Here is an 18012-nt window from a genome sequence, read left to right as displayed (position 1 = left end):
CGATGGAGGATGCAGATAGGACCGCGCGGCCGGGCAACCACGCCGCCAAGGCAACAACGAAACCGTCCCGACAACACCACCATCGGTCTGCGAGATGATGTAGCCAGGCAACACCAGACCAGACCATCGTCGTCGTAATATACAATCTACGGACGAGGGAGAGGTCAAGCCTTTACAAGGCGTACTGAAGGAACATCAAGATATAACCACTGGAGCAAATCACATATCAGCACCGAGTTCGGTAAACAACCCATCACAGCTGCCTACGGCAGCTATTTACAGTATAGGCATAAAACACGGGTATTATACGCGAAGCTTTCTGCAAGGAACCGTGCTGAAGGCTTAGATGGATGACACAAACTTCACCATATTCCCACTATCCGCGTTTGGTCGTATACGCGCTTAGTCGCCGAGGATACCTAGCAGAGTGAACCTGAGTTCATGCCATGACGACGCAATCTATATTCCTTCGTACATCCCTTAAGGCTTTGGCATTCGTATCCGGACGAAGCATACGCGCGGTTGTGTAACGGAACGGGACCTCCGTTCGAGGCACCTGCACCAGAAAGTTCAGTGCGTCTGCAATAGAGAGTGCCGCGCGTCGTGAGCCCATCGTCAAGGCGTTATCTCATTGTAAGTGTATGAGAAGATGTGACGGCTTACGGATACCTTTACGGGCGTAATTGAAGATGATGCTGCTCCCTCCCGAGGCGATGGTCCGCTTTCCTAAGGCGGTAATAGGGACGTGCTAATCTGGGTCACGATGATGTGGTTTTGGTCGAGGAGTAAGCTGCGAAAACGCGTGCCTTGCGGAGAGCCTTGGACGTAAGTGCTATGCTGTGCGATGTTAATTCGACTTCTCACGATCAGGCAGACACAATGGGGTGGTGTTGAGTCGGGCCGGGGTGTAGGTGGGAGTGTATATGAAAGAGTGCGTGTTCGGGGTGAAGATGCAATGCCACAGCGGAAGACAACGAGCTTGAAGTGAAGAAGAACAGCAAAAGGTATGTGAAAATTGGTTCCTTCGTGTTTCACGGTCAAAACAACGGACACTGGATAAAGTGAGATATCCTATCGTGGTTTACCTCATTTGGCTAGCGCTGGTTTGCCTGGTGCAACTCTACACTGTGCTTGTTTGCTACGGGCACAAGTACTACCTTCAGATCGAGCGCTGTCGTATCTAACAGTGACACAGTCATTTCATGTCGAGGGCACACACTGCAATAGAACTACAGCCTTTTTATACAGACATGGCTCGCGGAGATACCACTACACGAACGTATCGCGATGATGAAAGCGATGCTGTCAGTCAAATGTCTAGTCCGATGAGTCTTGAGGAACTAGAGCTTCAAAGGCAAGCACATCGACGTACTACATCGCAGCGCTGGTGGAACAGACTAAACTGCTGCGGTTTGCTATCTCGACGACCTGGAGAGACTGAAGCCCATCGAAGACAACGCAAGAGACGCTGTTGTCTTTGGTTCGGAATCGTTGCTGTTACTTTGACGATCTTCGGTGCTATTGCTGGAGGGTAAGGATATACAGTCAAGATGAAAAGAGAAACTAACATACATCAGTGTTTACATCACCTTTGTCTCCATTCTGCTAAAGCGACTCGCTCCTTCCCCCAGGAACAGTGGCCTACAGCACATTGTCGATACCTGGAAAGAGCCAGATTCCGGTAAAGCATTCCAATTCGACTGGAGAGATGACTTCAGCCGTGATATCGTACCGAAAAGCTGCCACTCCCACAACGACTACTGGCGCTCTGTTCCCCTCTATGCTGCCCTCGCCGCGGGATGTACCAGCATCGAAGCCGATATCTGGCTAACAGAAGATGGCGAACTGCGAGTCAGTCACTCATGGGAGTCTACGACCAGCGACCGAACGTTGAGGAGCTTATACATTGACCCACTGCTCAACATCCTCTCCCAGCGAAATGCAACAACAGCAGACGAACCAGACAAGAAAACAGGTGTTTTCGACATGGACCCAAGCGCAACCACCGTCCTGCTCATAGACTTCAAATCCGACCCGGAAGCAACATGGCCAATCCTCCTCTCACAACTCGCTCTCCTCCGCTCCAAGAACTGGCTAACATACTACAACGGATCAACCATCCGCAAAGGCCCCCTCACCATCGTCGGCACGGGGAATGCTCCTTTCAATTTCATTCAGTCTATGACAAACCGGTACATCTTCTTCGACGCACCACTCCTCTCCGTCTCAGATGCAAAGTACAACACCACAAATTCTTACTACGCGTCTGCTGCCATGAGCGACGCAGTAGGCAAGCTCTGGTTCGCAAGTATGTCGTCAAAACAGGTTGGAACAGTTCAGCAGCAAGTTGAAGCAGCGGGTGCGAAGGGGTTGGAGGGTCGGTACTGGGGTACTCCGAACTGGCCGATTGGAAGGAGGGATAAGGTTTGGGAGGTGTTGATTGGACTGGGTATTGGGGTGCTGAATGTAGATGATTTGGCCAGTGCGACAATGTGGAATTGGGGGTTTTGTGTTGTGGCTGGTATTGCGCTCTGTGGGAATAGCTAGATAAGTCTGTCGTTATGCTTGCATCATTGATGCAGCTCATAAATAGGTCCGTGTATAGTTTGAAGATCTCTGAAGAGCATCCGGGATGCTTGTGCAATGCTATGCTCATCCAATGTCCAAGTGTTGGCTGGCTCGTTTGTGTCGGTTCTTGCGATGCTCAGTGCTGTTTGCCGCGATCAGCACAACGTCATGGCCATGTTGATCAATGGCTGAAACTCGGGTTACGTGCGGCTCCATACAGTGCCTATCCCACCCACACAATCTACGTCATCTTCAAACTCCCCGTTTACCGTATCAATCGTGGTTTTAGACACGAACTCTGGAGCCCTAGTATCTTAGGAACAACGACGGTTCTGTTTGGACCCTGGCTGTGGGGACATCTAGTGGTTGATCATAAGAAGCTTCGCCTCGGATCCGCAAAAGCTAAGAATAGCCCCATTCCGTCTCGCGTTTGCCGGACAGCTGTCAGTATCGCAGCAAACACGCTGGTGCAAATGTCGTCGACTCCTGAGAAGAAGGGCTCATTTCACCGCCACAGGGTTCGCAGCCATTTAACGGCCAAATGTACCTGACATGCTTGATGCGTGTGGCTGAAACAACTCTGGGCAGGCACGATGCAAGCCTCAACAGGGGGTAAGGGATTACGTGGACAGTATCTCGATTTGGGGTATCTCCACCAGGATGCTCGGAAATAGGCGAGCTGTGGACCTATGGTAGTCATGCGACATCGCGTTTGTGGTTTCCGCGGCCTGGCTGCCCTGCAACAAAGGGATTAGTTGCTTTTTCATCGGCTGAAAGTCTGGACGGCCGTCCCGAATGAACAGCCGGCGATGCTGCTACACGATCGCGATTGTACGAGCTGGACACAAATTTTCCCTCTGTTGGGGCGTATCGATACGCGTGTACCTGCATCTGCACCGGGTATTTTGGCCAGAACCGATCAACGGCAAGGATGGCGGATCGGGTCCATCATGCTCATCGCTGCATGAGGCTCAACGAAAACCACATCCTCACAAACGACTATACATGAGTTGCTCCCCAACGGCCTGTCCGACATGTGCAGAAATACGGTAATTAAGGCATTGGCCTCAGTTTTATGTGCAGCCAGCGGTGACGATATTTCCTCTCGGTGATTCGTTGTGGCGAGTAGCTAGCGGTTTCAGTGGCATGTGGCTTTCCCGCTAACCCCTCCCTGCATACAGCTAGGCATGGTCTGGGGACCGGCGCGCGGCGTTGTTCGTCAAAGTAACTCCTTGCACTGCTACCTTTTCTTCACTCGCTCTCCCACCCTGACTTTGCTGCTATTGTGTCCCGAGAGCCTCTTCGCTCGTTCCTCTATCTCATTGTTTCCTTACCTTGCACAGAGAACCGACGGCAGGCCTTCGTTCAATCGCTGTCGTTACACGTCTCTATTGTACTACTCGTTCAAACGGCTCTCAAAAAGGAAGTGCTCGACGCACACTCTTCCGCCAGCTTCGTTTTGGCAAAACACTCCGGGATCTGCATTCCCATTCACAATTTCACAATACCCACAATACCCCGCCTGCGCATTCGCAGTGACGAATCGGCTCCTACGAACAACTACTAGATTTCCTTTACATGACAAGCAAACGAGCCTCTTCTCAGAGGTCCTTTCGACTCTCCAACCACGGTTTCCAGCCTCTCGACAACGGAAACATGGAGAACCGCGGCGATATACCCCTCCAGACTGTCGTCAGTCACACCCCCACGCAATCGTCCCCTACATCTGGCAATGAGAAATCGGAGAAGTCACACATGTTCTCGCGGGGGCGCAGGAAGGTGGCATTGGCGCCGGTGGACTCCAGGACAGGAGCGCCATTGCCTCCACGCCCCCATGAGGAGAAGACGGCTCTCAACCGCATGGGCAGGATCTACACCAAGATTCTGAACTGGAGCATCGTCACGCGCTACATGATCTACGTCGCTCCAGTTGCGTTGCTACTGGCCATTCCCATTATCCTCTCGCAGACAGGTACCATCACAGGCTCAATCGGCGGCACAGGCCAGAAGAAGTTCTGGATCTGGATCGAGATCATCTGGCTTAGTTTCTGGGTCATGAAGATTGTGGCACACTTCCTCCCCAACATTTTCGAATTCCTCATCGGTGTCGTCAGTCCTGGTGTCAAGAAATATGCGCTGCTCCTGAGAGCTCTCGAGAAGCCTCTGTCTTTCGTTTTCTGGATGATTGTTAACCAGGCCACATTCCCTGCAGTAAGATGAGAGAATCGCTCCTGAGACGAACCGCCACTAATGCCGTTTAGCTTATCAGACCTGTTGCTGGAAGAACTGGCGAGAACTATCCAGGATGGATTGGCACGATGCAGTCCGTTCTGCTTGCCCTTCTCGTCTGCACCATCATCATCCTCGCCGAGCGCGTCCTGATCCAGCTCATCAGTATCAGCTACCACCGCAAGCAGTTTGACGACAAGATTAAGGAGTCGAAGCGCAACATCTACCTCCTCGGTATCCTCTACGACACTTCGCGAGCGTTATTCCCCGCATACTGCAACGAGTTCGCCGAAGAGGATTACATCATCCAGGACACAATTCTGGATCTCGGGTTTGGCAGCAAGTCCAAGGGTACGGCTAAGCATGGTCGCTCAGGCAGTCGCACTCCCATGCGTCTCATCCAAGAAGTTGGGCGAGATGCTGGTCGCATTGGTGATAAAATCACATCCGTCTTTGGTACCATCGCTTCTGAGATTACCGGCAAGAAGGTCTTCGACCCCAACTCTGCTCACTCCGTCGTCTTGACTGCTTTGGAGAGGAACAAGAGCGCCGAGGCTCTGGCTAGGCGTATCTGGATGTCTATGGTCGTCGAAGGCAAGAACGAGCTTTACCTAGAGGATCTCGTTGAAGTCATGGGCCCTGGTCGCCAGGAAGAGGCGGAAGAGTGCTTCGCTGCAATCGACCGCGACGGAAACGGCGACATCAGTTTGGAAGAAATGATCTTGACTGTGACTGACTACGCTAGACAGCGCAAGTCCATCAACTCCAGCATGCACGATGTCGACCAAGCTATCAACGCCCTCGACGGTCTCATCATGACTATCGCCGTCATTGTCTGCATCTTCGTTTTTGTCGCTTTCCTCGCCCCGGCTTTCCGCACCACCCTCGCTACATCCGCGACTGCTCTTCTATCGCTTTCCTTCGTATTCGCGACCACTGCCCAAGAAGTCCTCGGTTCCTGTATCTTCCTCTTCGTCAAGCACCCGTACGATATCGGCGATCGTGTCGACATTACCACCGAACAGCTCACTGTAGAACACATTGCCCTGCTCTACACCGTGTTCAAGCGCGTTACCAACGGAAAGACTGTTCAGATTCCCAATATTGTCCTGAACTCGCTGTGGGTGGAGAACATTACACGAAGCAAGGCCATGCGAGAGCAAGTATCGGTATTCTGCGACTTCGGTACCTCGTTCGAGGATATCAATCTGCTCAAGATGGAGATGATGAGCTTCGTTCGCGACCCTGCCAACGCCCGCGAGTTCCACTCTGATATCGACATCGAAGTGGTTAGCATTGCCGAGATGAACAAGCTGGAGCTCCGCGTCGAGATCCGCCACAAGAGCAACTGGTCTAACGAGTCACTTCGCGCTTCTCGCCGATCCAAGTTCATGTGCGCGCTCGTCGTCGCTTTGCGCAAGGTCCCGATCAATGGTCCGGCTGGAGGCGACGCTGCTCTGGGCTCGCAAGACAAGCCTACATGGTCCGTCGCAGTCCCACCCGCTGAGGCCGTCGCCGCGTACGAGAAATACAAGGCCAGCGCTGATGCCGGCCGTCTGCGCCCACTCAACCCCAAGGAGGAGGATACTGGCAGGACTTCTGGTGTTGACTACTTGGGCGTCGGCACGGAAGGCAACGCAATCAGTGCGCTCAACAACAGGAAGCCCGGTCTGGACACTATTCGCGACGACACCTGGGAAGCTCGCGGCGACGACTCCAGTACCATTGGCCGTCCCAGCACAGACCAAAGACCCGACCTCGACGAAGTCCGCGGTCTACTCCGCAAGGCCAGTTCCGCCGGAAAGCGAAAGGGCGGAACCACACTCTCACCATTCGGCTCGCGCGTCTTCGTCGATACACCTCGCCAGAACCCGCCTCCACCTCTACCGCTCCACGTAGTACCCTCCGGCAGCCAAAGCACGTATGCGCCTCCACCAGGCGGTCCCCTGCCACCGCCATCCATGCCTCGCAGCACCGCACCCGGATCGCCTAGTTCTATTTCTACAGGACAGGTAGAGGAGTACTCGTATCAGACGATGGCCCCACCGCCTCGCTCACGCAGTCGACCTCGTGCACCACAAGTAGAAGAGGATGAGGGCGAGAGGCGATGGGATATCAATGCCAATGCGCCACAACGCGCCCCGTCGAATAATAACCCTTATCGCAGTCCGGGGTCGCCGCAGCAGGGTGGGTTTCAGCAGTTTAAGAGGGAGTAGAACTTCCTGATGGATGTATCTGATCATAGTATATGGTACACTTGTGATCTTCAACCAGATTGAGGTTCAAAATTCGTGTAATATCTTTTTCTTTATATCTATTTAGATGGAAATCTTAGCATGGCATTGGTGGTGGTGATGATGTCTTGAAGACGCTTACCTCACTGTGGCGTTTTATATTGCTTAGTAGGTGTGCTCACGAGATGAGCGCAATATCAATTATTACTGTTTAACACTTCGTCTCATCCTCATCTCGCATTGAAGTGTTTGTCATGTGAGTAACTATCGCCGGTCGAGTCTGCGGAGCTACGGAGTTGCGCACGTGAGTTGACACTGGATCTACGGGTATATAAACCCCTCTTCTGTCTTCTGGACTTGACTTTTTTTGTTCCACACTTCCTCCTCTGTTTTCCAAACAGGATCAACGTCCGAGGCATGGAGAAATGCTTGCTTGCTTGCTCACAACCCTGCCAACGACTTATCGGCTCGGGTCTCGACAGCGAGCGATAAGACACGGCTGAATGGGCACGGCCATTCGACGATCATACTGCACTTCGTGCCACTCGATTGGGCTCACAGGTACAGTAATATAGAAACGCAACTATACGACGGTCACAATCATGAAAGACAGGGCTGTTTCAACGGTGGTAGTGATCGGCAGCATGTTATTGTTGATTAGGCAGCTAATAACGTTGAACTAACGAGCATCCAGTTCTACCCTGCTCACTCTGCGTACGAAGATTCCGGGTCCCTCGCAACAGCTAGCATCGCATCAGCCTCGAACTTGGCGCGTTTCTCTGCATAGGACGATTTTGGGGCTCTTGCCACAGCAAGCATTGCATCAGCTTCGAAATGAGCACGCTCGCCACGCTTGTTGGCGTAAGATGACTCTGGGGATCGCGCAACGGCCAGCATAGCATCAGCCTCAAAATCTAGGGTGTCAAATTAGCCCAGGTGGTGCTGTGATAAAGGCTGCTGACTCACTGGCTGGCTGAGCTACGGGCGCAGCATGTGCAAGAGCGAGTAAGACTGGTGCGAAGACAAGTAACTTCATGTCTGCGATTCCTTACGTGGGGTATGTTGTGAATGGAATCGTGTAGCAAATAATGACTCAGTACAGTATAGTAAGATGGTTGAAATGAAGACCGGTGGCTTCTCATCATCCTTTTGTATCTTTTCCTAAGCCTCAACGCATTGCCCACTTTTGCACCATCACATGGTCCTTATCTTGAATTGACGACGAGAACAGTCAGCCTAAACATCTTTGATAAGCCCACATGGCATCGAAATGCGGGCACCATGCTCATTGGCTCATGAAAAGCGTGCCAATACCTCGAGTCGGTGGGTGAACCAGTAGCTAGAGTAAGCGCAATCAAATGTATTAACAGTGCAGTCAGTGACGATAGCATCATCTGATAAGTCAACATTCAAGACCCCGAGTTTCAAGAGCTCAGAACTTTTCGACGGATGCTGGAATCTCACGTCACATCCGAAATCATTCCCTTGATCACAACAATACGCCTGCTCTTTACGAAGCATCAAGATGTTTCCAAAGCCCACCATCACCTATCTACCTTTGTCGAGCATCTCTCGGTCTGAAAATGATGAAGCCAGTTACATGTATTCGAGACCAGCCAAAAGTCTCACAAAATATCATTGGCTTGCGCACGGCGTAAGTTTAAGCATGATACTTGTGCTTCTTGCGCTTCGGAACCAAGTCGGCCAAGTCTCCTGGACTTCATGCTGGAATTTACACAACTACTACTGTACGCTCACCATATCTGATCGGAACATAGATCTACTGACTGAACTCCACAGCTCCCATTGATGAAGGTGTGGCTGCCATTCCCTACATCGAAACGCGCTTCAATGGCTCTCTTTGGCACTTGTCTCCCTTCAAAGGCCCCCCAAGCCCGGATACCAAGGCAGCCTGGCATTCAGTCATGGAATACGGCATGATCGGGGTGGAAGCCTCCCAGATTGAGGCCGTCGGCCACAATCTCAGTACTGCATCTCGCTTCACAAATGCAGTCGGAGGAGGATATATTGCGGTGGCTGTGGGGACGCATCAGCTGCACTGCCTGCATTACATCTGGCAGGACCACCATCAATCATATTTCAAGGAAGTGCAGCAAAAGATCAAGGATATCCCTGACATGTACGAGCGTCACTATGAACACTGCGTCGACTACATTAGGCAGAGTCTCATGTGCAACTTCGATGCTACGCTCGTAACATACGACTGGGTGCTTGACCATCAAAATCCCACTCCAAACTCAAACGCTATGCACAAGTGCGTTGATTGGGATGGCGTCCAGGACTGGCTGAAGAGCAGGGTAGTCGAGATACCTGAGGGGTTTATCTGGTCCCAGCCCGAAGGGCAGGAGAGCTTACCGTGGAATCCCTGAAAGATAGCACCATATATGTACCTAGGTATGCAACTTAAAAAGCGACCACACACATTATATCGTATGCATGGCCCCCACGTTGTGCAACGCTGCGAAACGCAAGGTTGTTATCGAGCCGGCCTAGGGGTCTGCTACCTGAGTGGCTTGCACCCCACTCCGGACTGCATGATTGCCTTCTTTCCTACTCGGCATGGATAGAAGCGCGGTGTGAACTGGCAGGCTCCTGTGTGTCGTGTAACGTCAACACGGCTCTGCAATGAAGCCAGCCTGTCGCCTTGTTTGCTCACTTTCGTGCACGCACCAGCGTCCCAACGATTTCGTGTCGCAACCCCCCACATAGCTCAGAAGATGGAAGATTGACGCTCAAGGAAGTCCATATCACCTTTTTTTTTTCAGTGTAAGGCCAGTACCGTGGCATATGCAACGAAAGAGTGCAACACGCTACACACCTGGAACGTTCTAGAATTGATGACTATTAGAAACGATCTTTGATGTGCTGGAGCAGTAGTTGTCGCATCCCTTTCAACTTTCTTCGCGACTTAGAGGATTCTGTGCGTGACACGTGTTGTTCTTCGTCCTCTTCAACTGAATCCTCAAATTTCCAACCGACAATGGTGCATCCTGCACCACACAGAATTTGCCTCTCCGTTGAGAACATACAAAACACTACTCCGCTAGATAGCGCTGCGATTTCTATGCCTGTTACGACTGCATTCCGAACACTTTCGGTGAGATCGTGACTTTGTTGCTGCTGCTTGAGGTCCAGGCCCAGAACTCTCTGAGTTTCTTTAATATCCAGGCAGCGCTCTTTTCTCCTTGTTCCTTCATCGCCATAGGCCCATATCGCTACTGACTCATCATATGATCCGGTGACGATCAAGTTCTCCTTGTGTATGAACATCAGGGCGCGGACGAGGTCATTGTGGCTTTTCCATCGTGAAATTGGACGCCCTGACTGCTTGTGACGGATGAGAATATCTAAATCGCCTCCTGCCGAAATAATTTATTGACCATCCTGAGAAAGCACTAGAGACACAATCTTTTTTCGGGGGGGAAAGAAATCTGTTTGATGCAGGTGCCACTTTCGATGTTAAAGACGCGAATTATCCTGTCTCCACTAGCGGTAATGGTTTCGGTTTCTGTGAGAACCGCTGCATCAGCAGCTCCTGTATGTCCACGGAGTACGCTATGAGGAAACGGCTCGCTACCTCGCCGTTCCCCGAGGCTCTCCAGGAAGCTGCGAGCCCACAATTTCGCTGTGCAATCTTCCGAAGTCGTCACAACATATTGTGAGTTAATCTTGATGCTCAAAATACTGTCTCCGTGCGCTTGCTTGATGTTATTCTTCATGTCCCCTGTTGAGAGTTGCCACACGATAAGACTGCCATTCCCTACGCAACTGAACAACATGTCAGTCTCGTGATCCGCGACCATGCCGAAGACGGACGAATTGTGGCCCAATAAAGGTGAGTAGGCCAAGCGCCGCGTCGATGCGTTCCAGACTCGAATTGAGCCATCCCTACTGCCGCTTATTATGAAGTTTCTTGTCTGACATAACGCGTACACCAGGTCGGTGTGCCCTTCTGATGCATGCTGAGAAGGAGGAACGGAAATGGGATTCGCGCGACCCTTGCACCATGATACATCTGAAGGTGCAAAAGCGGGTTCGAGAGTTGGTTCAGTGTCGTTTGAGAGAGCTTGTAGTGAAGGTTCTTCATGGTGTGACTTATGATAGGTCACAGGTTGACGAAATGGCCCCGACCCGTAAGTCGACACGGAAGGATAAGAACTTTTTTCAGCAGAAGAAGATGTTGCAAAATGTAGTGGAGGGTCGTCGTCAATCAGAGCGAGTTTTTCTTCCAGGGGCGATGGTTTTGAGGATTCATCCTCAAGATTCTGAGTAGATCCACGACCAAATGAGCTTTCTACTTAGCTAGTAAGGCTGTCGAGATATCTTTGCAGAATAAAATGAGTACCATTGCGGCCTTGATCCGGTAGTTTTGCTTGGAGTTTTGCGATCTCCTGGAGTATCGATGAGTAGATTTGCCGTGTCAACCTTGATATCTGTACGCATGGGGTGTTGCCGATTGCAACGAGGGCATTGCCCATAGGTAGCGAGCTAGCCATGATTAGGATGAGATGAGTGGGTTGGCGTATCTCCAGGTGTATCGGGTTTCAGGCGTCCTTTATTTTTCGGGTCGTACAGCTTGGGAATCCTTGCGGCTGCGCGTAACATTATATATGCTGTCTGGTTGTTCAGCAGTATTTCTGCTTCTGTCGGCGTTGAGATCCACCTAATTGGCATTTACCTAACGGGCGCGTTGGGGACTATCCCGAGGTTAGCTGCAGCTGCTATCTAGCACCGGGGCTGATACTCAGCCTCCGAGCTCAGGATCACGACAGGAGATCACGACAATTCCGATTCTACTGGAGAGCGTCTGCAAGTCGACTGGTCATTTCGCTTCCGGGCACGGTCTTTTGCAGCTGAAGCAGGAGCAAGTGGCACTACATGGTAGCCGTAAAATGCAGATCCCAGGCGCGAACGGTCGCGCGAACTCAGAGAGATCATTGTATACTGACGGTAGGTACAAGGCCTGAGGCGCGTGCGATGCGCATAGCTTGGCACGTTTATGAACAAGCCAATAACAAGATGCCGGCTGTGTCAACCCATGTAAGCACTTCCCGCTGACAGCTCGTGACAGGAACATAAGCGTTAAGCGGGCCCATCCTGATTCTGCCATGCTTGTCTGGCGCTATCACCAGCCTTGTTCCCATTTCACAACCGACAACTTTGACCGGGGTTGAAGAATACCGTCACCAGATCTACGATAAACCGCATGATACGGAGAAGACTGAATCGAGATTACTGGGCGGTCGCGCGACTAACCTGTGCGAAAGAAATGCAAGAGAAGAGCGATCAACAGCAAAGATGGGGGTTATAAACAGCAAAACAAATCGCGATCCCCAGCAAACATTAAAGGATATAGCGCATGGTCGGTGTGAAGATAAGGTTGTGTTGCGGAAACTGCTTGAAAGCAATTATGTGAGACCGGACGAACGAGATGAAGATGAATCAAGCCGAACCTTGCTATCGTTCGCCGTAAGCAATGCATCCGCAGCGGTCGTCAAGACTTTTCTGGATAGTGGCAAGGTGGATCCAGATTTGCGTGATACGAAAGGACGTACGCCTCTATCGTATGCCGCAAAGGACGATCGTGGAGCAACTTTAAGAATACTTCTCGAGAGTGAGCGGGTGGATCCAGACTCTCGAGATAACAAAGGTCGAACGCCTCTGTCGTACGCTATGGATGAGAAGAACTGTTGGACCGAAGCAATTGCAAAGATGCTTCTCGAGACCGACAGAGTGGATCCAGACTCTCGAGATAACAAAGGTCGAACACCTCTGTCGTACGCTGCGGATGCGGGGGCCAATACGATCGTTGAAAAGCTTCTCTCAAGTAACAGGGTAGATCCCGACTCTCGAGACGACAACGGTCGAACGCCTCTGTCGTACGCTGCAGGCAAGTGGTGCAACACGGTCGTGAGAATGTTGCTTGACAACGAAAAGGTTGACCCAGATTCGAGGGATGCAAGTGGCCGTACCCCGCTGTTATGGGCTGTACGAAGAGAGACTCGAGATCTTACGATACCGCTGGGTTTGCTGCAAACTGGGAAGGTAAATCCTGCCTCTCGGGATGAGCAAGGCTACACAGCCCTTTGGTGGGCTATTGGGGGTGGATGCGAAGAACTCGTTACACTGTTACTTGAAACAGGGCAAGTGGATGTAGAGGCAAAGGAAAAGTCGACCGGTCGATCTCCACTGTCCCATGCGGTACGAGTCGGAAACGAACCAATCGTGAAGGCGTTACTAGGCACCAATAGCGTGAATGTGAATTCGAAAGATAACCGGGGAATCACGCCGCTCATGTGGGCGGTTGAGCGCAAAAATCTCCATATTGTGGACTTGCTACTGGGCGATGGGAGGCTTCTCGAGCGCTCTACAGATGATAGCGGTCTCGAGATCGATGCTCGATATCTCGCGCACTGGCAAAATTCATGCAACCAAGACCATGGCAAGTACTGTGCATCATCACCGATCGAGCACCGACTGCCTCGCCAGATTCCTGATTGGGTCATTGACACAGCGGAAGGTTGTCTAGTATCCGGTCGTACCGCATCAAGATACATAGCTTTGAGCTATGTGTGGGTCGCCCCAGATACGAGTACCGACGTGTCCACAGCGGAGAGGCTAATGCTAACACAGAAAAGTCTGAACCAGTTTCAAGAGCGGGGCTATCTGCAAGGGGATGCACTCGCACGTCTTCCATGTACGGTGAAAGACGCGATTGTTCTTGTGCAGAAGTACGGGGAAAGATACCTGTGGGTTGATTGCCTATGTATTGTGCAGGACAATGACAGAACACGCGATCAGGTCGACAACATGGGTGAAATATACGCTGGCGCGTACCTTACCATAATTGCTGCGACCACTGCGGGACGTCTAAATACCCGGAAATCCACAAGATGTCATAGCCTGGACTCTACTACCCAACTTTATGAGAAGCTTTTCAAGACCAAGTGGGCCACTCGTGGGTGGACCTTTCAGGAACAAATGCTCTCTAAGAGAGTAATTATCTTCCTTGACAGAGAAGTATTCTGGGATTGCCAGAGATGCGTCTGGAATAGGGACGACCTTACCCCAGAATCTGCTCCGGGTACTACATTGACCAGACCGTACTATGAGACCGCTCGGCGAATATCCACCATGTCTCAGCCAGATCTCGATATGTACATCGAGATGATTAGCTTGTACAACAGTCGCGATCTGACTTACCCGCAGGACGCGCTACCGGCGATATCTGGAGTATTAAGTACACTGAAGCGTACCTTCACTTCTGGTTTCGTCAGTGGCCTCCCCTGTACATTCCTAGACCTCGCACTATTATGGCAGCCCTACAGTATAGCGAGTCGTAGGGTTGCTAGGGATGGAGGCAATATCGCGTCAACAAAAAGTCTACCATCATGGTCCTGGTGCGGTTGGCAATGCCCCGTGGATCCCCACAACCTCCGTTCGAGGTTTGACTACTTTGAGGAAGACTCTTCCGGGGAACATACGATCAACCCTACTCCATCAACTTGGCAAACACACAGACTTGTGCAGTGGTATGCTTTGTCTGAAGATATGCAGCACACGTCGCGCATTGACGAATTTGATTCTCTCTTGACGCGCCCAGAACCTGCTCTCCATAGAAGTTCTGTATCACCTGGCACACAAACATCTCATCATCAAAGTAAATACGAATCATTGAGAGAAGGCAAAGATGCTGGATCCGTAGATACAACCATGGCTTCGAGCTCGCACCGTTTGTCCGTAACTTCCCACCACGATTCAAGTTCTGCGTTGCAACTTCGAAAAGATTGGCCATTCCTCTCATGCAAAACACGTACGGCTTCACTCCGTCTCAAAGCTGTCCTCAAGAAACGCCAATATATTAATCCCTGCTATATGGGTCCATCGGTATTCGAACTTCGTCGATTTGCTGGTGAGCCAGCAAATTCTGGCATGTGTCATCTCATATGCCTGGAAGACAAACGAGGGAATCAAGCAGGCGTACTACGCCATATGAATCGTGATAGAGCCGAGCCAGGCGACGCGATTGAGCTGATCGCTTTGTCCACCGGGACTATACGGTCGGAACACCTTCGGAACGTTGGAGGTAATAGCGGGCCTTTGTTCAAACAGGAGATGGTATCAAACATTGATGGGAAATGCTCTTCTGAATATCTGGGTAAGTAGGATATGGGCTGAGAATATTGATATAGCCCCACAAGCACAACGGAAGGAATCCAGTGCTGACAATTCCTAGAACTGAGAAGCGAAGTGGAGAGATACGGTGTGCAAAGTACATCTGGCTGGGAATATCACTTCTACAATGTTCTTTGGATTGAACGTAAGGGCGAAATCGTGTATCGGAAGGCAGCTGGGCGTGTACCAAAAGTCATCTGGGAGGCAAATTGCACGGAGCCCGCAAAAATCATTCTTGGCTGATACTTCGCAAGAGCCGCGAGTCACTCAAATTACGTCAATAAATGTTATGAATAGATACCAGACTTCAGTCGCACTGTATATGCGTAAATATTTACAAGCTCAGGATGACACATAATGAGTCATTTCGCGCTAACCAGCTAAGATCCGGCCATATCCAAACACAAAAGTGAATGTCCAAGATCGAAAGGATCCAATAAGCAAATAGTCGACTTCAAGTTCAACTATTCCAACACTCGCAACTTTCAAAAAATGATAGTAGATATCCTCCACGACATCCGCATCTGGACCTTATTTGCCATCCTCAGCGGCGTCTACGTCTACATCCAAAATCACCGGCGCCGCCCACCCTTCCCTGTGATAAACACGCACGCAAACGATTTCCTCGGCCGAAAAGCCAACCAAGACTACGCCACCAATGCCTCCGCCCTAATAACCAACGCCCTCACCGCCCACCCCACCCTCCCCTTCGCCCTCACCCTCCCCAACGCCTACAAAGTTGTCCTCCCAGCTTCCCTATCCAATTTCGTCAAATCGAATCGAGACCTAGATCACAGGGAGCTAGTACGTCAAGACTTCTACGCAGGATACCCCGGTTTCGAAGCTCAGGATGTGTTGCACGCGTCTGGGGATATGTTGCTAGACATCATCAAGACGAAGCTAGGGCAGAACGATAGTGTTATGCCTGTTCTGAGCATGAATTTGGATAGTGCATTGCGTGTGCACTGGGGTGAAGAGAGTGAGTGGCGGATGCTGAACTGGCATGCTGATACAACGGTTATAATTGCATGCGCTGCTTCGTCGGTTTTTGTTGGACCGGAGAAGTGTGAGGACGAGGAGTGGTTGAAGCTTGTGCAGGAATATGTCATGGTATATTTCTCTGCGGTGGGCGAATTGCATGCGTATCCAGCATGGTCGCGACGCATTATCCAGCGATTCTTCTCACCCAATGCATCTGCTTGCCGGAGACATGTCGCCCGCGCGAGGGAAATCATGAGAGACGTCCTCGCGGATAGGGAACGCCGAGTTGAAGAAGCGAAGGCAGAAGGTAGAGATATACCCGTTTGGAACGATGCACTTGCGTGGACGCAGGCTGCTCCAGGAGGGAAAGAAGCGGAGGCGGGCGACTTGCAGCTGTCGCTTGCTATGGCGGCCATGTTCACTACGAGCGAGCTGTTCAGACAGGTTCTGATTGATGTGGCATCGCATCCGGACATCATCGCGCCGTTGCGGGAAGAGTCGCAGCAGCAGATTGCTAAGCACGGCATCTCGGTCGCTGCGACAAATGGAATGGTGTTTATGGACAGTGTCTTGAAAGAAAGTCAGAGAAGGAGTGCGGCCGCAGGTATGTATTCCCCTCGTTCCATTCATACCTCCATGCGACTCTCTGGATAATATGGAAAGGAAACAAGAGCTCATACGTCGAATAGTCGCCCTGGAGCGCGTCGCTTTGAGAGACGTCAAACTCCCAACCGGACATACACTCCAGCGAGGCACACACATAATGGTCGACTCCACCTCGCTCTTTTCTCCCGCGCACTACTCCGACCCCGACTCTTTCGTTGCAGATCGCTTCCTTCGGAAGCGTGAAGCGGGCGACAAGTCTAGCCAATTCGTGCAATCAGGTCCTGATTATAGTGTTTTTGGAGGTGGAAGACATATTTGTCCGGGAAGATTTTTTGCAGGGAATGAATTGAAGATGGCGATGGCACATGTGCTGGAAAAGTATGATATCAGAGTGAAGGAGGGTTATGTCTCGAAGCCATTGGAGATGGGAGTCTACAAGGTTGTAGATCCGATGATGAAGTTTGAGGTCAGGAGGAGGAAAAGAGATGAATGTGTACTATAGAAAGTCACTCTTGGCTGATACTTTGCAAAAGCAGCGAGCCACTCACAATTTATAAGGTTTGTAGACCCATGCGTACAATGAACCAGCTATAAAGTCTCCAACACCCACTCACCCTCCACTTCTTCTTTAGTACACTTCCCTCTTATTCTCCGAAAGAGCTTATTGAACATGTGATGTAGAGTCTTTCATCCAAAAGCTATTTGTCAACAAGTGATGCTACTGTTTTCCGACTTACACCAAAACAAAGATCATTGTGAACGATGTAATGATCGCGCGGAGCAAAAGAGGTTACATTTTGCGCATGTGAAGGTCGACCACGAGGAGTACAGACAAACAACGACACTACGTGGAGAGCCATGGGGGAACATCCAAAATTCGAATGCCTAATGGCTACGTGTTTGTCGTGCAGCGTCATTCAAGTGATGGGATAGAGAGCTCGATATCCTGGGTCAAGGTGTATAAATAGCCCTAGTCTTCCAGCACTTTTTTTTTCTCAATACCACCACATTTCTCTTCTTTTCCAGATGCACTATGAACTCTCGCCATGACTGCGGCGCTGAGACTCAAAATTACCAAGACACTTGAAATGTCGGTTCTGTCTGTCGCCGCAAAACCTGTACCTTGGTACGAGTACTTCAAAAACGATGCCCGATTTCGTGATGAGAGACATCAAAAAGGATCGAATGAACTGTACAT

General features: G+C 50.9%; 6 protein-coding genes across 6 annotated transcripts; 5 read left to right on the top strand and 1 right to left on the bottom strand.

Annotated features, from left to right (window-relative positions):
- Positions 1-891: 891 nt before the first annotated feature.
- On the top strand, positions 892-2780 carry BKA58DRAFT_51535 (PLC-like phosphodiesterase). Its single transcript, XM_046175429.1, has 3 exons — positions 892-1004; positions 1196-1531; positions 1578-2780. The coding sequence occupies exons 2-3, from the start codon at positions 1203-1205 to the stop codon at positions 2545-2547; spliced, it is 1299 nt and encodes a 432-aa protein (XP_046020858.1). The 5' UTR covers positions 892-1004; positions 1196-1202; the 3' UTR covers positions 2548-2780.
- Positions 2781-4224: 1444 nt separating this feature from the next.
- On the top strand, positions 4225-7013 carry BKA58DRAFT_405819 (uncharacterized protein; the record flags this gene model as incomplete). Its single annotated transcript, XM_046171923.1, has 2 exons — positions 4225-4779; positions 4830-7013. The coding sequence occupies 2 exons, from the start codon at positions 4225-4227 to the stop codon at positions 7011-7013; spliced, it is 2739 nt and encodes a 912-aa protein (XP_046020857.1).
- A 723-nt stretch (positions 7014-7736) lies between these two features.
- On the bottom strand, positions 7737-8067 carry BKA58DRAFT_444175 (uncharacterized protein; the record flags this gene model as incomplete). Its single annotated transcript, XM_046174046.1, has 2 exons — positions 7737-7945; positions 7998-8067. 2 exons carry the CDS (start codon positions 8065-8067, stop codon positions 7737-7739), a joined length of 279 nt encoding a protein of 92 aa, XP_046020856.1.
- A 147-nt stretch (positions 8068-8214) lies between these two features.
- Positions 8215-9474, top strand: BKA58DRAFT_51480 (uncharacterized protein). Its single transcript, XM_046175427.1, has 3 exons — positions 8215-8354; positions 8411-8779; positions 8832-9474. Exons 2-3 carry the CDS (start codon positions 8557-8559, stop codon positions 9419-9421), a joined length of 813 nt encoding a protein of 270 aa, XP_046020855.1. The 5' UTR covers positions 8215-8354; positions 8411-8556; the 3' UTR covers positions 9422-9474.
- A 2699-nt stretch (positions 9475-12173) lies between these two features.
- BKA58DRAFT_369074 (uncharacterized protein) lies at positions 12174-15529 on the top strand. Its single transcript, XM_046168956.1, has 2 exons — positions 12174-15210; positions 15289-15529. The coding sequence occupies exons 1-2, from the start codon at positions 12351-12353 to the stop codon at positions 15468-15470; spliced, it is 3042 nt and encodes a 1013-aa protein (XP_046020854.1). The 5' UTR covers positions 12174-12350; the 3' UTR covers positions 15471-15529.
- A 190-nt stretch (positions 15530-15719) lies between these two features.
- Positions 15720-17316, top strand: BKA58DRAFT_324624 (cytochrome P450; the record flags this gene model as incomplete). The annotated part of the gene is made up of 2 exons (XM_046167969.1): positions 15720-16812; positions 16898-17316. 2 exons carry the CDS (start codon positions 15720-15722, stop codon positions 17314-17316), a joined length of 1512 nt encoding a protein of 503 aa, XP_046020853.1.
- Between the last annotated feature and the right edge of the window lie 696 nt (positions 17317-18012).

Source organism: Alternaria rosae, assembly GCF_020736505.1.
Source record: "Alternaria rosae strain MPI-PUGE-AT-0040 chromosome Unknown BKA58scaffold_11, whole genome shotgun sequence".
In the NCBI taxonomy this organism is placed as follows: Eukaryota; Fungi; Ascomycota; class Dothideomycetes; order Pleosporales; family Pleosporaceae; genus Alternaria; species Alternaria rosae.
The sequence above is the reverse complement of the archived record's forward strand: the minus strand, read 5'-3'. Positions and strand labels throughout refer to the sequence as shown.